Source organism: Lipomyces doorenjongii (assembly GCF_038497915.1).
Source record: "Lipomyces doorenjongii strain NRRL Y-27504 unplaced genomic scaffold V1508scaffold_148, whole genome shotgun sequence".
Lineage (NCBI taxonomy): Eukaryota > Fungi > Ascomycota > Lipomycetes > Lipomycetales > Lipomycetaceae > Lipomyces > Lipomyces doorenjongii.
Genome location: NW_027118215.1, coordinates 1,279 through 21,478, shown reverse-complemented (window position 1 = coordinate 21,478; position 20,200 = coordinate 1,279). Strand labels below are relative to the sequence as shown.

The following is a 20,200-nucleotide window of genomic DNA, read 5'->3' as shown; positions in this document are numbered from 1 at the left end:
GATTTTTTGCGAGTAACCAACCTCAGCGCTCGTATAGTTAATCGTCAAGTTTTACATGTACTCGTATAGTAATCGTATTGGACTTTACGAATACGGATAACGATTAATCGCAAATCGTATACACCCCTACGCCTCACTTTCTCGATGCGGTCGGTGGTTCTTTGGACAACCTCGGCAGACATTTGAAGGCGACGTGTATATATGTGTAATGTGTTGGGGAGAATAGTGTGATGAATATTCACGTCGTAATGAAATCAATGAGCGTCGCGTTCAGCTTGGTGTACGCGGTATTACCCGCGTTTAATTAGCTCCGGGTAATTGGAGGTACTGAGGGCCCAGTGCGAGTACCGCGAATCAAACTACGCTAGTCCCAAAGAGGAATGATAGTTGACTTTCCATAAATCTCCTTTCCTAATTGTGTGCGGACGCTAGCTTCATGAGGAATTTCGTTTTAAAACCCTGAAACTTTGTGTGAGCCCTGCTAAGGTTGAGGTTCAACTTTGTGTGAACCCTGCTAAGGTTGAGGTTCATTGCTGCTGGTGACCTGGCCGGCGGGTGGCGTGGCCGCAAGATGTCCCGATCTCCGACAACATCAGTCTTGTGGGGGAGCAGTTTTATGGCTTCCAGGCTCCTGAACCTTTTGTATATATGCACGTCTGCCGCTCTTTATGTTCTGTGTCATTCCGCATTTCGAACTCACACGAAACCCCAATGGCTCCAATGCGACCACTCGTCCCTGGAGTCTGGGTCCCTACACTGACATTCTACACTGAAAACGACGAGATTGACGTGGACACAATCGCCACACACACAGTCCGTCTCGCCGAAGCCGGAGTCGTTGCAGTGGTCACTCTCGGCTCATATGGGGAAGGCGTTTTGCTATCACCAGAAGAGCGCAGTCTTGTCAACCAAGCTCATCGCAAAGCACTAGACGAGGCCGGTTTCGCGCACGTTGCTGTCATCGCTGGTGTGACCGCCCAATCCGTTAAAGCCGCCGTCGCTCTCGCTAAGGATGCAGCTGCCGCGGACGCGGACGCGATCCTCGTAGTGCCGCCGTCATACTACCGTGCGTTTGTCAACGACGAAATGATTGAGGATTTTTTCACGGGTGTCGCAGACGGCTCTCCACTGCCCATAATCATATATAACTATCCTGGCGTGACGGCCGGTGTCGACTTGACATCTGATCTCATGATCAAGCTCTCGGCCCATCCCAATATCATCGGAACCAAGTTCACATGTGGAAACTGTGGCAAGCTCGCTCGTGTAGCGAACGCTGTTGAAGCTGTCGGTCCTCTTAACCCTGACGTGACCGTTGACAAGGGAGGATACTTGTGTATAGCTGGTCTGGCTGACTTCCTCGTTCCGGCCCTGTCCGTCGGCGGCGCGGGTGTCATTTCTGGTCCCGGTAATATCGTCCCCAAGACTCTCGTTCGAGTATACAACTTATTCGCGGAAGGCAAGATCTCTCAGGCCCTGGTGGTTCAGAGGCAGCTTTCGCAGACCGACTACGTTCTGACGAACCTTCGACCTGACGGCGCAAAGATCGCGTTGCAAAAGTACTTTGGATATGGCGGTGGGAGCAGGCGGCCATTGAAGCGGCGTTTGGACGTCAAGGCACTGGGTGAGCTAGTATCGGCCTCGAATATTGAGCAGATGATTGCTTTTGAGAGGAGTTTGTAGGCACTCATTGGATTGGCGTCTGGAAATATAGATTACTAAGAGCATAAGCAATTTTATGGCTGTGTTAGTCGTACTTACCATAATTCAACTGATTTGCTTCAGAAACCCTCACCTTCACTCTTTTACAGACGTATGATCGTAGCAGTGCATCGCGCGACTTCATTTTATTGTATTAACCTGATGTTAACGTACAAACACCTGTGGCGTAAAAAACAATTCAAGTCGACTATTATGCCTGATACATATTAATACCTCATAATGTGAAGCTTTGCAACGACAGTGGATATATAAAGCCCAGTGTTTGGGGTACGGCGTCCACGTTCAAGGTTTTGTGTAGGGACCCGCATTCCCACCCGTCGAGATCGCGACACCCAAATTCAAAAATTATTAGCGCCCACTCCATCCACCTATTTACACATTCCAGGCACCACATTGGGGATAATTTTGCAGCATTCTAGGTTCTAGGAGTGCACTAGTCCAAATGGAAGACACCACTCGCGTATCTTCACGGAATCTCGACGACGATCCAATTGATGACGGCCATGAGAACACGGAAGACGGGCATGAAGCAACTGAAGGTCCAGCGTGGGTCTATTTGACTTGGTCAAAGTAAGAGGTCGCTCCAAATTAACAACTATTAGATGCCTCGCATGCCGAAAACGAAAACGGAGATGTTCTCGAACACAGCCATGTTTCCAATGCACGAAGAACAGTGAGTAACTCTTGCCACTGGCAGTTTACCTTCTACTGACGAAAATAGATCTTGCATGCGAATACGATGAATTGAAGTCGAAACCAAAACTGAAAGCAGGAGTTTTGCAGTCGCACTCCGAACGACTAGACAATCTAGAAAAGATGTTCCTTGGCCAATGTCTAATCCTTCGCCAGATATTCACACCAGTGATGGAGAACCTGACTGCCCTTGCTAGTTCGGCTGTACCGGAATTAGTGGCGAAGCTAGGTGGTGATAATATTGATAGTGCTGGGGAAGCATTGTTATCTTTGTCGAACGGGAAGGTGGCGTCGTTGGATAATGCAGTTAAAGAATTACGACACGATTTTGGACTTCCCAGTCGCAAACGTCATCGATCGTTCTCACCCGGAGCACAGTCAGACGAGTCGGACCCAACGATTCCGGCCATGAATGGCCGTGAATTACTTGAGTTTAACAGTAGAGGACACCACATGACAACTAATCAGCGGACAAGGCAGCACTCCATCAGCAACATGACAAATGGATTTACAGACCGGCCAACAAATGGCACGTCCTGTTTAACGGAAATGTTGTCAACGTTTCGCGAAGTGCAGAGCTACCTTCCTCCGGATGACCTCATGAGTTCCTTAATTGGTATTTACTTCGAGACCAGCCACCCATGGATCCCAGTTCTTCATCGCGAAAAGTTTGAAGGTCAACTTAGGCGGCCAGACGGAAAGCAGTGCTTAGATGTTATTCTGCACGCCATAGTGGTTGCCACTGTCCGATTTTCTTGGGATGCACGGCTGAAGGATAAGGGCGTGAGGGAGAAACTGGTACAGGCTTGCCGTCAGTACGTTATTCTCAAGAGCATAGAGTCGTATTCAGTCGAGAATTTGCAAGCTTCAATCATCGTCGCGTTCGACTCCATTGGCGGGGGCAAGGGTCCAAGGTCATGGGCTATCGTCGATTCTATGACACGCACTGTCGAGCACCTCCGACTCAGCGTCGAAGATGACGACGGAGACGCAAAGGAATCTGCGTCAAGTAACGTAGCAGATCCCCTTGTAGCGCAAGCTCAGAAATTTATGACCCGAATGACGTTTTTAAAGAAGTCTGAGTCGTGGATCGAGTCAGAGGAACGACGACGCGTGTTCTGGAATGTGTTTTTGCTAGATAGATTTTGCAGTATATCAACCGGCTGGAATCCCAGCTTAACAGCGGTGGACGTACAGCGACGACTGCCGACCAACGGTGAGCTATGGGCGGAAAATAAGCCAGCAAAGGCGCGGTATTTTGGACTTCAAACCTTTCCTTCTCCGTCGTCGCTAACTGTTGATTATGACTCGGAAGAGGTGACGGCCCTAGGAGGATTTTCGTATTGTGTAGAGGCATCCGAGTATCTAAGCACAGTTACAAGATTTTTCTTGCAGCAGGATGTGACGCCAAAGTCAATAACTCAGCTCCAGGAATGGATATTTGGCTTTAAAGATCTCGATCTTCGGCTTGCAAAGTGGAAATTTGATCTTCCTGCGCAATGGCGTGAAGCTAAGGTTAAACACATGCGCAAGAAGGATGATGAACGCAAAAACGACGCGCTGATGGACGAAAATCTCACGCTTGCACATATAACACACAACACGAGCGTAATATTGTTGCATCAGTTTGTGGCCTATCCGATTGCATCGTGGCAAGTAGTTTTTATGAAGTCTTCACAACGGAGCTCGGCTGAGACATGTATTGCTGCTACAAAGGAGATTTGCCATATGACTCGAAGGTATCTAGGTGTCATGCATGGAATAGTAAACCCTCAGTTTGCCTTCTGTCTGTTGGTGTGCGGACGTATGCTTCTATGTACGTACTTGATTTCGCTCCCTGCAACGACTATGTCTACTAACGCCAATAGCTCATTCATCCTTCACGAAAACATCTCTTCTTCCAGAATTTGAATTCATTGTGGATTCGCTCGGCGACATGGCCCGGCGATGGCACGGAGTTTACTTTGACGATCCTATTGACAACTTAGCGTCCAAGTTTCAACGAGGGCTGATCAACACACGGGCACAAATGGTCATTAACGAATACCAAAAGGTAGACATTCAACAGCCAGTTTATTCACTCGACTCGGTCCGTGACAATGTAGCCACTGCCCGGTCGTCGGGTTTATACGCGCAACAGGCGAACGCCCAGCCAACCACTCACGCTATATATCCAGAATTATTAGTGACATCGACTTCACCTCCTTTGCCTATCACGTTCCAAGCCGATCGCTCGATGCTGTCGAATATCATGAACCTCGACATCGCTGCGCTATCGGAATCAAGCAAAAGTGCGAACTCTGCAGTTAATTTTGACACTGGACCGTCTGAACTAGTGACCGGCAGTATGAATACGCCGGAGAACGGCGGGTCAGCATTGGATCAGCAACCGGGGGATTTTGGAGCTTGGTTTGATGACCCACAATTTTTAGAGCTTGATCGTGTTTGGACATTTGGGAACCTTGATTGATTTTGATTGTCATAGAATTGGAGTAATCTTTATGGGCGTGAAAACTCGGATTTATTAGGTGACGCTTTGTTATATGGATTGTACAATTTGCATTATGTTTCTTTCTTTTCAGGGCGGGTCTGATTTCATAAGATGGTTTATGTCGATTCGGGGATGCTCAATCTATATTCTTCGTCTGAAGTAGTAGTCATCCATCGCTGATAAAGTCCTTGGTCCACAAAATTACACATTTGGCTCTTAAAAGCAATATTCGTTAATTGTTCTTCTTCAATTAAGGTTGAAAAATTTATCTGAAGTAGCTGAATATGGGAGTTCGTATGGCTTGCTAGAGACCATCGATCACCCTGAACCTTTGAAAAGCGGGCTTGTAGCACGAGGGAAGATTCGTCGAAATACCCAGACGAAGATAGGCTTCACAGACCCACGAAGAGATGGCTTGTTGCAGACTTCTGGTAGGGCTGTTGCGATTGCCAATATTCGCAGGCGTACAGGGACAGCAAGCGCCTTTCGCGCAAAAGAACCTGAACTTGAAGAAATCGCGCGCTTTTATAGGAGAACGGAGACAAACAGGCGCAGAAAACGAAACCACGAGTGTGGCGCCAATAAGTACCAGGGTGCTGCGGAACAGGCGAACTGGACCGATTGAGTAAATCTGGTTACTTGTGTTACTCACGGTCAACTCACACACCACGTCAGTATTCCTAGCAAAGTTTTATTTTCAGACCCTGCGAAATACGGTATTAGTCCAGTGCCCGTCGAGTTTTATTAGGAAAAGATACGTTCGGCGCCTCCACCGCCGCATGTTCCTCCGGCTATGATGGTTCCCTTATGCTAGCAACACTAACCAGTGTCTCATCGTGTAACCGAATATACAAGTAGCTCGGGCGGGCACAACGTGACCACGACGTAAGCGAAATTCGAGAGCTTCGAGGTTGACTCATCATTTTGGTTGGCTCGGACATTCTATCAGTGACACTGTACTCCTCGCAGATTCCGACATGTACGAGAACCCCTGTGCTCGACGAGGCTTGGCACTCGATTCGCAAAACTCTCGTCCGTTTCCGTGCCGCGAATGATGTGGAAATGTGTAGAACACTTTAGCCTACGATCGTAGATTGTAGGATATTCTAGCAATATGTAAGGGTGACGCAATTGGGTATTGGGAGGAATGCCTAGAAGGTTATATAGAGGTCATTTGAACCTGCAGTCATATATATGTTTTGTTTGCTATTGTGCGCTCCAATATAATCAATATCACAACAAATGATAGGAACTACGACTAGCCAGACCGTCTGCCCTACCTAATATGAGAGAATTAGTGCATCAATGTACAAGGAGTGAGCTGTTACTGAGTAAATCAGCTAAACGAATAACATTAAATAGCTATGTCGAGAATTGCGATACCTCCATCTCCCGTACCCTTAATCGGCGAATACTAAAAACGCCGTCCTTTCTATCATATCCCGCTTCTTGCCAAATAATAGTCCAATTATAAAGGCCTGGAAACGTGCTCTTAGCTACAACCAAATTAGAACTCCCATTATTTCCTGGCAGTAATGCATACAAAGCACCGTTGTTAGTGCCGGCGAAATCGACCGCCTGGCCCTCTTGGTTCTTAATTCCCGACCCTTTTGAATTCAAAATCTTGATGCAAATGGCATCGGGCATTACACGGCAAAGCTAACTCTTCATCTAATGTATTCATTCATGTAATACCTCCATTATCTGAAAACATATAATAAATATCATGGTACTGTTTCCGGTCCGTTGGCATTGGAAGTGACTCGCCACAAGCTTCTGGTCTAGAAACTCAGGTCTAACGTCCACATGGTCCTTGTAAGTCCATGACACAACCACTGTGCCAACGCCTATGAGATCTAGCCCGCAATTCGGGCGACCGGCTTCCATATGCCGTCCGTCTATGTTATAGATAATCGTTGCCTAGACCGGATTTGCCGATCATGAATGCATGGCAACAAGTCGCCTGATGACAACGTCTGGAACCGCGTGTACGTAACCATTGATAACTTGCACCCGGAAAGACTATGTTCGATGGAATGCGAGGCGACCAGTGTGATAAAGTGGCCAGTGCGATGAGGTGACCAGTGTGGGGCATCAGTGTGACGACATGAATCAGTGTGACGATGCTGGACCTATGGGCCGTATCGAGACGGTGGAGGTCGGGCATAATTGCGGGCCGCCGTCAGGGTTTTGGCAGAGCCCTACATTCCCTAATCCTCGCTTGCGGTCGACCATGCGGAGCAAAATAGTAGCCGGAATGCTGCACGCGACGTCACTTTCGCTAAGTCCAACATCTGTTTCGGCAACCTTTGGAGAGATTATCACGCCGATGGCCATTCGTGCACCCATCGTAGTGATGTGCATCCATTGCACTACTCCCTGCTCACGTAATATTCTCGGTTGACCAAATTAGCTGATGTTGACTTGGACGTTGGTTCGAACGACTTGATAGGAGAATATTATGCCCTTCATTTTCCCGCATCACAAACAACATTTTACTTGGTGGATATATGCAAGGTATTACGTTCTCATGACATCAAGCCTTATCGTCATATTTTTGTTCATATTCGTGCTAATATATCGTGAGATATCAGTTTCTTCAGAGGTAGATCACTGCCAGTGTGGTGGGACGCCTTCTCGGTTTCCATCCGGGGTGAGATACACTGCATTTTCGGGGCACTGGGGATTGTCTGGAGTTAGGTTGAGGTCGGCCACTTTTCATTTTCCTGCCGACTCAGTTAGCAGCTTTGGTGTAGCTCCATTTCACAAGGGCATGAGCAATGAGCTCTGATCTTGTGTTTGCTTTGGTTCTGGGTTGATAGCCGAATGAGGAGAGTTCATTCGGCGTATTTGGTGGGCCCAGTGGGGAAATCCTGAGTTGACCGTTTCTTGCGTTGTCACCGCAGTTGGAGGATGTAGACATGAATTAGTGTTGACACTTGGTCGTTATTGGGATCAGACTTAGTCTTCCTTTTTCTTAAGTTGCTTTATATTCCACGGCCATTTATACATTCGTCCGTTTCTCATAATATATATTGAGTGAGTTTTACCTTTGGAGAATATCTCAGCTATAGTCTGATTAATATAAATGTTTACCGCAGCGGCAGATTGGCAATGTGTCGGTGTGTAGCGGCGGATCCCAGTCGTAATTTACATTAAGTATTTATATTAAGTATCTTGATGTTCCTACCGCAAAAATAAACACAAATAAATTATTACGACTAAAATAACCTAAACCTTGGCGTTATTGCTACAGTTCATCAATTACTTAAATTAGTTCTAGTATGCTTAAAATACGCCCAACTTCAACAACCGATTTCCTGCCAACAAGAAGTAGTAATCTGCATACACCAACCCGGTATCCGCCAACTGTCTTGTTGCATGCTCATTATTATTAATAGTAGCGTTCATCAAAATCGTGTCAAAGCCACCAATGTCGACCCTGCCATCCGGCAAAAACTTTGCCTTAGGCGAGAGCGAGAGCGTGATTGTGCTGCGGATGAGGTATAGTGCACGGTCTAGGTATTTCCGCTCGTGTGTATATTCGTAAATCACGAGAAATCCATTAGCAGCTATCATAGCTGCCGAAGTATCTCTTACCGTCGGTCGAGGAGCATCAAAGTCCCTGTTCAGTTAACAGACCATTACACAGGATGTAATCTGGACAGAGCTCACCAGTGAGGTACGCCGTCTTCTGGCAACCTTGAGAGGAAGTACTCCCCAATATTGATAGCCGCATCCAGGAACTTTTGATCACGGGTCCACCCGTACGTTTCAGCATATCCTAGGAGGCCCCACGATTGACCCCGACTCCAGACACTGTTGTCCTCATATCCTTGATGTTGCAGCTTATGTTTGACAACTCCCGTCTCGGCGTCGTAAACTAAGAGATGATGAAAAGCCCAATTAGGATACATCAGGTGATTCTTCAAAGTAGTTTCAGCATGTGTAGTTGCGATTTCGGCCAATCTTTTATCGCCCGTCTCCTGCGCAACCCAATACAGCATATTAAGGTTACACATGTTATCAACAATAACGAGATAGTCCTTGCTGGCATCTGTGAACGAATATCGCTTGTTGACGGTACTATCCCAACTACGGATACATCCCACCTTGTCCGAGAACCGGCTCACGAGTGCGTGGGCCGCAGAGACTAATGTGCCAAAGGCTCGCTTGTCGCCAGTAAGGTCGTACAACGGCTGCATGGCGGAATGAATCATGAACCCAAGATCGTGAGTGTCGACCCTAGTGGCCTGCGAATGGACGCCGTCGCTCCAATATCTTGTTGCTAATTCCAGCCTCGTCGGATTGACGTCAGCCGACGGGAAGCAATGTGGATATTTGATCGCTCGCTCGAGAAGAACCGCGAGGCTGCCAGGAAAAAAACCGGAAGTCCACCAATCGTAGCTGGCATATTCGTAAGTCGCTGTACCAACTGTCGTGTAGTCTGGAACTCTCGTCGGTGGAGATGGAAGTGCGAGTGCAGGAAGTGCGATGCCCCAGATCTTCGCTATTGCATTTTGTGCATATAATTCGCTCAACGTGGTGTCCAGGTTCTACTATTGTCACTATTTGTCTAACTACTCCTATGTATATAACAAAAACCAACCGGAGGAATGTAGTCGACATTCTGCTCTAATTTCACTTTGTTTTCTGCAGTCATGTTGTATACTGTAGGACGTAATTTGAAAAGTCCTGCAAATCCCGGCTTAAGATATAAGCGACCGGCATGGGCTGCCTGGCGACAGTTAAATCCGGTGAGCTACTCGCTTGGTTGGTCGAGTGACCGTGAGGATCGGCGGTCGGTCTCCGTTTTGCCGTTGACATCCGCCCGCAGTCCGACATTCTGCCCGCACACCGCACATACAATGACAACCCTAACCTAATGTGTGCGAAAGTGATTGTCGAATTGATCGTGGAGATATTGACTTATTAAAAATATCTAACTCATATTTACAATGCAAAAGTCCAGAACTGTAAAATGTCTATGTTTCTCGTCTGTACTTGTGAAGCACACAGTTGTCATCTCGACAGAACTACCTTGGAAATCTTCAGTAGCACAATGTAGTGGACTTCCATTGTTCCCTGGAAGCAATAACCATCAGAACCAGAAATCTCGCACCTAGAGAAATAATGTCTTCGACAATGCTCTACTACCCTGAAACGATCTCGACCGTCTCAAGGAGGAGATGTGGACGGTGTCCGGAGCGCGGTTGTGCTTACCACTGCCAGGGTTTGACACGAGCACCGTCGGAGAGTGGCCCGCACACCAGGGCCGCAGCCGCCCCACATGCTATTCCCGGAACACCAGTATGGCGCAGTCGGAACCTTCCACAACACCTCATAGGGAAGTGAAGCCTTCGGCAATTAATGTAATATAGTGTCCGCTTTCTGGAATCTGTTCGAGAAATTGTATAGTTGACCCAAATTACTCAGCATGACGAACGGGGCACTTACGATCGACAACTCGATCGACAACTCTTGGGTCAACAATCCCCTGACTTCGCGATGTGACCTTCTCGACGCTGTCGCTGCATTACTCGCCCCGCTGCTTCCGAAATATTTGCCCAAGAAGTCAGTCGTACATCTCCTTGCGACGGGGACGCACTTTGACGTCATTAATGAAGTTAACATCGTTAATAACAACTGGTTATTTTTCCGCGTGCTGGTCAATATCGGCTTGCGGACCGTTGGCGAGAAATACAGCGACGAAGTGGTTCACTCTCACTAGTTACGCTCCCAAGGTTGCCAGCTCAGATGGAGGTGTTGCTCGTGTATAAATAGACTTGAATAGTCGTGAGACTGGTCATTATCGAGACCAAAATTCTCAGCCTCCCTTCTACAGTGCACGTCCCTCTTCAAGTCAATATCCACTACGTATATCAATTTCTCACATTAAAGAGGTAGACAAACAGTAGCTTTCAAATGACAAATGATACATCTATACGTTTTGTTTTTTTCCATCGAAATGTTCGACATCCGGTTTCAGTAAGTCGATACGGTGCTGCAACGCCGCCGCGTTGACTCCCACTAAGGCGGCATCGCCGTATATGGTTACATGACAAGTTGCACACTGTGTCCTTGTGAAAATTGAGCAATAAGGACTGTGACTTGCTGTCCCGGATTAACGTCGCCCGAATACTAGTATATAGTGTGAAACCAATTCATGAAGTCTTCGTAGAAGCTCAAAATGAGTTTTTGATGTAATGTCATCATAGCCACAAGGTTGCGCTTATGTTGGTCACTCTGATTCCACACAGAAACCAGTAGTTCAGAAAACCAGTAGTTGCCATAGCCTGAGCTGGGTTACTAATCTGAATTATCCCGTGGCTACATGATACCAGCGTGACGATTCTCGCCGCAAACCTGATCCCTTAGCTCCGGAGCAGAATGTGGAGAGATGAGGTACTAACCTGCCCGATCAGAAATATTAAAATTTAATGCGGGTTGCCACACTGGGAAACCCCCCGACCGAGTCTTGCCACCCGAACTGACGGGAATTATGCGCGCGTATTTTGCGCCGTTTTGTACCCTAACCCACAACAAGGTAGATCCTCAGGGTTCCCCGATCCTCCTCGTGGACGCCGCTTAATTCGCCAACTTCCGCATAGATGGAGCGACGAGATGCAAATACGGCCTCGTCACTGTTACTACTGTGGACATCGCTCTGACATAGGTCTGTAATATGTTCAGCACAACGTATAATATTATCAAGGAGGAATCACAGACTAGTAACAGATGAGTTAGGTAGACAGTATTAATCCAGTGAAGCCTGCCATCCAATCCCAACCTCCAAAACCTTCTTATGATAGACAGAGCGGTCTTACACAACCCCTTTTGGGGTTGCATCCTTCCATGAGACGTGGTTGCAACCATAAGGCTCGAAAGTTATCAGAAGTGAAAGGATTCAATAATTCCAATGGTGTGTGAATGGAGCACACCGCGAGTGTCAGGGGTTCGTTAAATAATCCTGCCGTGGTACTACAAAGTAGCCTTGGTTCAGAGTGCGCCAGGCTCGCTCAGCCAGCTATATGTTATGGGACAACGAGGACGCGAAACCATGTGGCAGTGCTCTACATTCACGTGTCTATACTTCGCCTGCCAGATTTAACTTTAACGAGAGTGACAACGACATCATTCGCTAGTTGTCGCCTCTAGCATTGCGACTATACGCAGCCTGCCCACACCATCCAGGCCGCCAGGATAATTTTGGGGAAGCAAAAAATTCCACCCTGGGCAAGCGATCCACCAAGCCATCAACTGCTTCTGCACGATGAGTACCAATGGATCATCGCATCCAGTCCAAATCTACGACGTGCCACGTTCTCAACGTCTACACGATTTCACTATTCGCGTCACTGGGCGGCCTGCTATTCGGGCTGGAGATTGCGTCAATTTCTGGCATCATTGATACTGAGCAGTACAAGAGTTACTATCACAATCCACTGGGGGTACGACAGGGCTACATCACAGGCGCCATGGCTTCCGGTTCACTAGTTGGCGCGCTGTCGTCCAGTGTTCTAGGTGACAAGTTAATACCGCAATTATTGACATTGCACAGCATAGGCTTACGGCTCTAGGTTATCACGCAAGGTCGCCATCCAGATCGGTACTATTTTCTGGTGCGTCGGGTCTGTGATCCAGTCTGCCTCGAATGGCGTCGGTATGTTGGTTGCGGGTCGAGCAGTAGCCGGTGTTTGCATTGGATTGACGTCAACGCTCGTTCCCATTTACCAGTCAGAAATCTCGCCGCGAAAGATTCGAGGACGAATCGTCTCATTTCAACAATTTGCCATTACCTGGGGCATGTTGATTCAGTACGCCATCGAATACGGGTATTCGTTTCTGGACTCTCACTTGGCATTCCGTCTACCGTGGGCTATTCAAACTGTCCCTGCTATCTTGCTACTTATCGGTCTCTTCTGGTTCCCTTTCTCACCGAGATGGCTCGCGACCCAGGACCGATGGGACGAGGCCTTGAGGGTCCTTGCATTCCTCCGTTCGAAAACAGCTGACATTAATGACCCCATTGTACTGGCAGAGTACAGGGAGATTGAAGACCAAATCCGTCATGAACGGGAAGAAATATCAAGCTCATTCCGCGAGCTGATTTCAAAAAAGCTGCGCAATCGAGTCTTCCTCTCGATGGGAATCCAGATATGGACTCAGCTGACAGGTGTGAATGTGATGAATTATTATGCTGTATATGTCTTCCGGTCCGCCGGTGTCCCGAATGCCCGTTTCGCGGTCCTTATCCAGTACATAATCAAAATGGTCATGACAATACCCTCCGTGTTATGGTCGGATAAATGGGGCCGCCGGCCAGGCCTCCTCGTCGGCGCGATTGTTATGAGCATCTGGTTCTTCTTGATAGGTGGATTATTCAGCAAGTATGGCGTGCCCAACCCCATCTTGAACCAGCCGTATAATTGGGTGATCATTGACCGCCCCGCAGTGGCTAGCTCGATACAAGCAGGATCTTACCTAGCCACGGCAACCTACGCCTTATCCTGGGGTCCGATATCTTGGATATATCCCCCAGAAATTGTTCCCCTACGCATCCGGGCGAAGTCTGTCTCAATTGCACTGACGTGCAATTGGCTCACCAATTTCGGACTTGCCTTCGGCATTCCACCTTTGCTCCGCACCATCAACCGGGGCATATTCTTCATGTTTGGATCGTTCGACATTGGCGCGTTCATTAATGTGTGGTTTTGCGCGCCGGAGACGAAGCTACGCACGTTAGAGGAAATGGACGAGGTATTCGAGCATGGTGAACATCTTTGGAAGTCTTTCAAAGGTAGGCGGGATGAGCCAAATAGGCTCGACATGCTGCCTCATCAGACTGGGGGGACAGATGTGAGGATTCTTCGGCTTGCGTAGCCGAGCCGTGATCCCATCTCGGGTTGTACGGTCTTAGTACTCTATCGATGATTGTATAATATGAATGCTCTGTATCGATGCACAGGATTTGTTAAATAAAAAGTGGTTGATGAACGCCATACGCAGCCATGGATTCCTAAACGCTGTAACTAGAGCACCGGTCGGCATGTTGCGACAAATCAATATGCTGGAACTGAACAGCCGACGTCGCAGGTTAATCCGTCTCATCCTCCTGGTATCTTTTTCAAGTACGATATTGAGCCAACAGGTCTTACGATTACCGAACGTCGCGTGCCTTTCTGGCAATTCCTTGTCAGATTGGTCAATGTAAAATGACTACAAAACTCCAAATGGCCGCTAAATTCAACGTAAATATTGATTGCTTTTGGAGAGTGATTTGCCTTCCATCACGACGTATACTTAACAAGACGAACTACAGCCTAAAATCAGACTCTGTGTAATCTAGAAACATCACATAATCAACAGGTCGCTACTTTGTCGACTATAGTTGATATACTGCCACATCGATAATTTATTGTGTAGCAGGATGTTATTATGATAATTTACCTATTCACTTTGTAGCAGGATTTCGGCGCATGGCCAACGTATCCTGAAATTTTAATTGTGACACTTGCAGTCGCACATACCTGTATGTGCAAACGATTTCATTACAACGTATAAATTGGCCAGCCAGTGCAACATAGAACGGTGACAAAGAAGACATTGGTCCGACCTCCTAGGGCGGATGCGACTTTCTAATCGCTGGAACGAGGCACTAACTTATGTTCTTATGCCGAATTTTACGCTGTATAAAGTCGCACAGAGGTCCGAATGACAGATTTTTACAAATTTAGTCTAAATCTGTGCACTAGAATTGTGTATGGCTTCGCTTCCACGATTGGGATGTAACCCACACCCTGACGTTCGAATCCTGTTGACTTGACGCTACCGCTATGCAATGACAATGCAATGGCGTGACATATCCCCCTAATAACATCGTTGACACGACAGCGATCGCAAAGGAATAATCTAACGACTTGCGAATATATTTTGCGCCAGCTGATCCAACTTAATGTCAAAAAATAGCTCTAAATCCTAAGTCTCGCCGACGATGGTTGAACGGCATCAGCGGCGAATGGCGCATGCGGTGAGTGATAAGGTGTTTGTCAATGACGAGTCAAACATCGAGCAGTATTGGATAGTTTTGGTAATAGCAATTTAGTGCGAGATATGCCGAATACGAAAGACGCGCTGCGATGGGCGGAATCCACGTAGCCTGTGCGCGGAAAGTCATGAAAATTGTGTTTATCGGGAAACACCGAGTGTACGTCGTTCACAGTGTGATTATCCCTAACTATAACATAGAGGGAAAATCGAAGACGGATATCGTACTGCAGACCATTTCGCAGCTTCGTTCCGAAATAGGCGATCTGCACCGAAAAGTCGACTCCGCGCTTCACCAAGCACAGCCCAACCTCCGCAGATATCAACCAGGCGCTCAACGGACATGGTCTCAATTGGAGTTGGGTCACCGAGCAATTGGGACCTTGGCGCAAATATACCGCCAAAACGTATTTCAGCGACCGAGAAGCTTCTGTCATGGGTTCTGTCATGGGAGATGTTCGACCGTGTGCCGATGCTGCGGAAACAATTTTTTTCGACTTATTTGCTGGAAAGTCCGCGACCACCTGTATCGGGTTCGGTGGTACAAATTGGAGCTTTGGTGGCGACGGTTCGACCCGAGAATTGGACACGGCTAGTCGGCGGCTTTGCACGGAACGTAAATTTTTGGTATCCGGCAATGTCGTGGCAGAGGATTAACAGTCTGTTTCCTTGCATTGGGACGTTCTCTTTAGAGGGATGCTTAGGCATGCTTGTTGCGGCATTGGGCAAGGCTTGTATCTATGTCAGTCAGCGGTATGACAATGGTAATAATCACGCACTCTGCAGTAGCTTTTCAGTCTGGAGTATATCAAACACGGTCGATGGGGGAGCGTGCTTTCAAAGAGCATATGGAATAATTCATCTTGCCATGGCGGAAGTGAATGTGACAGCCATGCTCTGCTTGTTCTACGTAGCTGTCTATTGCTCCTACTTATAGCGGCCATTGCAGGCCAATTTCTGAACGCTGCCGTGCAAAAGTGTATTCATCTGCTCCGATACTCGTCATCCTCAATGGCACCAGAGGAATATGAAAGCCTGAAGCCGTGCGTTTTGGTGTTGTTTTATTCTCGAGAGGTGCGCCCGCTTGATCGAGGGAGATTATTTGCTAAAGTGACCAGTGACACTATCACGGAGCTCGAAGACGTGCCACAGTCAGGTTGCTCGTCAATTGTTCGACACCCCCGAAAGACATGTTAATATGACCATTCATTCAAATAGATAACACGGGGACATATGTTAGGTTACGAGGTCGTCTCTCTGGGCGTACCTAATATTCTTGCAAACTATTTCTTAGTGTCCCATATCCGCAATACATATATACTCTGATCAAGCCTTTATCTACTCCTCATCGTGGAAAATAGTAACTCCCCAATTCGGTGTGACCATTCTTCTGCGTGTTACTTTGCTTATCTCGTCGATAGCAGCAACGTCCGCCTTGCTCAATACAAAGTCATTGAAATTGCTTACAATTCTATTTGGCGTGACTGATTTTGGGACAACAGATGTTCCCCTTGCAACAGCCCAAGAGATCAGAACCTGAGCTGGCGTGGTTCCAGTCTTAGATGCAATAGACTGGATTATAGCCTCCTCCTGGAGCGGAGCTGCTGTGGAACCTAGTGGGGAGTATCCAGTCACATGCACTCCTTTCTGAGCACAGAACGATATGAGGGCTGGTTGCGGGTTATAAGGATGTAGCTCGACTTGGTTCACTGCAGGAACAATAGTCGTAGTTGGAGCCGAGAGAAGCTCCTTGAGGTTCACAATGGAAAAATTGGACACACCGATCGCCTTGACTTTACCCGTGTCCAACAGCTTCTGCATATCCGAATACGTCTTGGTGAAATCCCATTCACTCCCTGAAACTAGATCGCGGGAGCCATCGGTACGAGTGGGGAAAAGCGGGTGGTTGCCATTGGGATTCATGGCAACAGGCCAATGCATCAGGTACTATCCAGTCAGTTCAAAGGACATACGGATAACAAATAACAAACAGGACGGCTTACGAGGTCGAGATAGTCCACACCTAGGTTATTTAAACTCGCAGCCAGACCCTCGGCGACGCGGGTGTGGTAGGTACTCCACAGTTTTGTTGTCAAGAAGATTTCCTCGCGTGGAACCCCGCTGGCTTTGAGTGCTCTGCCGACCGCCGACTCGTTGCCATAGGCCTTCCGACTGATCAACTAGGAACGTGTAAACTACAGGATGGCTTGAACTTACGAATGCACTGTCAATGTGTCTGTATCCTGCCTGCAGCGCAGTCTGTCAATTGGTCAACGAGTCATGTCTTAGTGATCTAATATAGGGGAAGAAAGCGTCTGAAAGGAAATACCATCACGGCATTGTAAACCTCATCTTCTGAGGATTGCCACGTTCCAAGCCCCACCGCTGGAAGTTTTGCGCCAGTATTAAGCGTGAACTCGCGTCTATAAAAGAGATCAAGTACTACTCGAGTGCAATGGTATTGTACAGCTTACCCTGTAGCCATGTAAGAACACTGCGATTAGCATACTGACTGAGTACACGAAGGGGTTGAGACGATTTATGTCTGTTGGACAAAGTTTGGGACGGCCGAGCATCACGCGGGCGGAGCGGAGCAAGCTGGTTCCGCGCCCGACGGAGGTGTGATCTTAGCCCTCCTGTGCATTCCGAATGACAATACTGTTATCATCTGACAAGCTGGCGAATTTTTTTCATCCAGCATTAACGGAAGTCGAAGATGCTTAGCGGTGCGGGCAACGTAGATCGCGAGCGCGTGTTTGTAACAAGGCCTAAAGCACGACCGCGGGGAACAACTTTGGGCACACAATCAGGTTTCTGTGTATTCTCCTATGGAAAAAAATCAATACTTTATATAGACGCTTACAAAATAAATGCCATTCGCATTATGGCTCTTGTCTATATATATGAGTTTCAGTGCCCATTATCTATAACGAAGAACATAAACTGCGCTAACAATGAGGGCGAGTTAATTAGAGATAGTTCCGTGCCAAAAGAATAAACTTATTGCGTTGCTCAGGTTTCGATTTAGCAGAGCTGAATGAACGCAAAATGATGTGCGAACGGGAGCATAGGAGTCATGCTGTTGCAAGGCATATTTCAGCGAAGGACAATTTGTAACTAGTGTGCAGTGCGCAGTCGCACTCAATTTTGGCACTCGGCCAGTGCCACATTTAGCACGGATTCTGCGTATTTGATGTTCAATGGAGCACAGATGAATATCATCCCTAGGTAATTGGGCAAGGATGTGGAATATTTTCGCCAGACTCGATACGAAATCTTGCGTGAAGATGATAAATGAAGTTCTTCGCGGACGTCGGCCCACCAAACGGCCGGGTGCCCGCATGGGAACCATATCCAGCAAGTAGGAGCCTTGCGTTGTGACACAAATTTTAGCAATATGAACAGCCAATGAAAGCACGTTTGTGAATATATTTAGGACATGCTCACAATCTGGAATTTTTTTCCAATCCGGTTCGTGACGAATTGGCCGGCATTTTCGTCGATAATACGAATGCTACAAAGACAGCATCACAATGGTGTACCCAAATACATTTCAGGGATTTGCCGTTCAGTCCGCCAATACTTGGACAAGACCTGTGCGCACTGAGGTTCGAACTGTTCTTCAGTATCACCATCAGGAGCGAACGATGCTAATTGCCTGATAGTATACACCTCGTCCATTCGAGGACACCGATGTCGACATCAGAGTCGTCGCCTGCGGCGTCTGTGGTTCAGATGTTCATACTGTCACAGGCGGCTGGGGTGCGTGCCCGTACCCGCTGGTTGTCGGACACGAAATTGTCGGAAATGTCGTCCGCGTCGGGTACAAGATCACGACCGGTCTCAAGCTTGGCGATCGTGTCGGTGTCGGTGCGCAGGCATTCGCTTGCTTGCAGTGCAAGCAGTGCAAGAGCGACAACGAGGTTTACTGCAAGCACCAGCTTGACACATATGGCGCGACTTTTCCGGGTGGATTCGTGAGTCAAGGTGGGTATGCTTCGCATGTGCGTGTGCATGAATACTTCGTCTTCCCGATTCCAGATGGGTTGGAGACGGCGTCGGCTGCGCCAATGTTGTGTGCTGGCGCTACGGCTTTCTCGCCTCTCTACCGCAATGGCGCGTGCCCCGGCAAGAAAGTTGGCGTTGTTGGAATTGGTGGAATAGGACATTTTGCAATCCTGTTTGGCAAGGCTCTCGGTGCAGAAATCTGGGCTATCTCTCGATCCAACGCGAAAAGGGAAGATGCATTAAAGCTGGGCGTGGATGGATATATCGCAACACAAGAAAAGGACTGGACTGCTCCTCACACTATGACGTTCGATCTGATCATCAACTGTGCCAATTCGAGTAAGAACTTCAATCTGGACGACTACCTCTCGCTTCTCGATGTCAATGGGAAATTCGTCAACGTTGGCCTGCCCGAAGGCGACGGGTTCACTATTCGCCCATTTAATATGATGCGTAACGCGGCTTTCTTCGGGTTCAGTCATATTGCTTCGCGAAAGGAAATACTGTATATGCTGAATTTGGCGGCGGAGAAGGGCATCAAGCCATGGGTTGAAACATTGCCAGTTGGTGAGGAAGGGTGTTCTACTGCGTTGAGAAGATGCCACGAAAATGATGTCAGGTATCGATTAACACTTGTTGATTATGAAAATGCGTTCGATTAGGCTGGAGGAGTTCGATTAGGCTGCAGGTGCAAGAATGTTCTAGAACTTTACTTTATAAATATCGCATACTCCACATTCGACTATATGTCTAATCTCCAAATTTCGTTTCAGACGAGAGTCTTTCTCAATCGCGGAGAATTTCACAATTAGTCAGTTTGCATATCCTGTGAGAGACAAACAAGGTGTGTCAGAGGTAGATCAGTCTCCACTTCCAGTGTTCACCCTGAACCCCAACCCTGAACCCACTTCCAGTGTGGTGGGACTCTGTCGGTTTCTTCCGAGTTGGGGCTACCCCGCTTTTCTGGTCACTGGAGATTGGTTGATCCTAGAGTTAGGTTGGTGAAGAGTTGGCCACTCTCCACTTTCCTGCCCGATCTGGTTAGCGGCTTTGCCGTATTTCCCCTCTTCACGAGGTCATGAGCTCTGATCCCCTTTCTACTGTGTTCTGGGATTGCCGAATGAAGCCGGTTCATTCGGCGGCATTGGTGGGCGAGCGGGGAGTTCTGAGTTTAGTTTGTCATCTCGGTTAGAGGTGCTATTCGTGTATATATAGACTAGAATAGTCGTGAGACTGGTC

The 20,200-nt window shown here is 47.7% G+C and overlaps 8 protein-coding genes across 8 annotated transcripts; 6 read left to right on the top strand and 2 right to left on the bottom strand.

Moving 5' to 3' along the window:
* Nucleotides 1-543: 543 nt before the first annotated feature.
* V1508DRAFT_428243 (uncharacterized protein) lies at nt 544-1,762 on the top strand. The gene has a single exon (XM_066941779.1). The coding sequence runs from the start codon at nt 649-651 to the stop codon at nt 1,681-1,683; it is 1,035 nt and encodes a 344-aa protein (XP_066792301.1). The 5' UTR covers nt 544-648; the 3' UTR covers nt 1,684-1,762.
* A 301-nt stretch (nt 1,763-2,063) lies between these two features.
* On the top strand, nt 2,064-5,037 carry V1508DRAFT_61478 (fungal-specific transcription factor domain-containing protein). The gene is made up of 4 exons (XM_066942979.1): nt 2,064-2,268; nt 2,325-2,395; nt 2,444-4,231; nt 4,284-5,037. The coding sequence occupies exons 1-4, from the start codon at nt 2,165-2,167 to the stop codon at nt 4,883-4,885; spliced, it is 2,565 nt and encodes an 854-aa protein (XP_066792300.1). The 5' UTR covers nt 2,064-2,164; the 3' UTR covers nt 4,886-5,037.
* Nucleotides 5,038-8,078: 3,041 nt separating this feature from the next.
* V1508DRAFT_428237 (Six-hairpin glycosidase-like protein) lies at nt 8,079-9,700 on the bottom strand. Its single transcript, XM_066941778.1, has 3 exons — nt 9,516-9,700; nt 8,582-9,462; nt 8,079-8,531 (listed from the first exon to the last, which is right to left on the bottom strand). The coding sequence occupies exons 1-3, from the start codon at nt 9,567-9,569 to the stop codon at nt 8,195-8,197; spliced, it is 1,272 nt and encodes a 423-aa protein (XP_066792299.1). The 5' UTR covers nt 9,570-9,700; the 3' UTR covers nt 8,079-8,194.
* A 643-nt stretch (nt 9,701-10,343) lies between these two features.
* Nucleotides 10,344-10,637, top strand: V1508DRAFT_400914 (uncharacterized protein; the record flags this gene model as incomplete). The annotated part of the gene is made up of 1 exon (XM_066938377.1): nt 10,344-10,637. The coding sequence occupies one exon, from the start codon at nt 10,344-10,346 to the stop codon at nt 10,635-10,637; it is 294 nt and encodes a 97-aa protein (XP_066792298.1).
* Nucleotides 10,638-11,957: 1,320 nt separating this feature from the next.
* Nucleotides 11,958-13,907, top strand: V1508DRAFT_428235 (general substrate transporter). Its single transcript, XM_066941777.1, has 2 exons — nt 11,958-12,437; nt 12,487-13,907. Exons 1-2 carry the CDS (start codon nt 12,190-12,192, stop codon nt 13,787-13,789), a joined length of 1,551 nt encoding a protein of 516 aa, XP_066792297.1. The 5' UTR covers nt 11,958-12,189; the 3' UTR covers nt 13,790-13,907.
* Nucleotides 13,908-14,828: 921 nt separating this feature from the next.
* On the top strand, nt 14,829-15,610 carry V1508DRAFT_442752 (uncharacterized protein; the record flags this gene model as incomplete). Its single annotated transcript, XM_066942351.1, has 3 exons — nt 14,829-14,980; nt 15,012-15,177; nt 15,215-15,610. The coding sequence occupies exons 1-3, from the start codon at nt 14,901-14,903 to the stop codon at nt 15,608-15,610; spliced, it is 642 nt and encodes a 213-aa protein (XP_066792296.1). The 5' UTR covers nt 14,829-14,900.
* A 681-nt stretch (nt 15,611-16,291) lies between these two features.
* On the bottom strand, nt 16,292-17,438 carry V1508DRAFT_442751 (NADP-dependent oxidoreductase domain-containing protein; the record flags this gene model as incomplete). The annotated part of the gene is made up of 5 exons (XM_066942350.1): nt 16,292-16,900; nt 16,957-17,118; nt 17,171-17,212; nt 17,283-17,376; nt 17,428-17,438. 5 exons carry the CDS (start codon nt 17,436-17,438, stop codon nt 16,292-16,294), a joined length of 918 nt encoding a protein of 305 aa, XP_066792295.1.
* A 1,040-nt stretch (nt 17,439-18,478) lies between these two features.
* On the top strand, nt 18,479-19,783 carry V1508DRAFT_393655 (chaperonin 10-like protein). Its single transcript, XM_066937975.1, has 2 exons — nt 18,479-18,561; nt 18,619-19,783. The coding sequence occupies exons 1-2, from the start codon at nt 18,487-18,489 to the stop codon at nt 19,621-19,623; spliced, it is 1,080 nt and encodes a 359-aa protein (XP_066792294.1). The 5' UTR covers nt 18,479-18,486; the 3' UTR covers nt 19,624-19,783.
* The last annotated feature ends 417 nt before the right edge of the window (nt 19,784-20,200 follow it).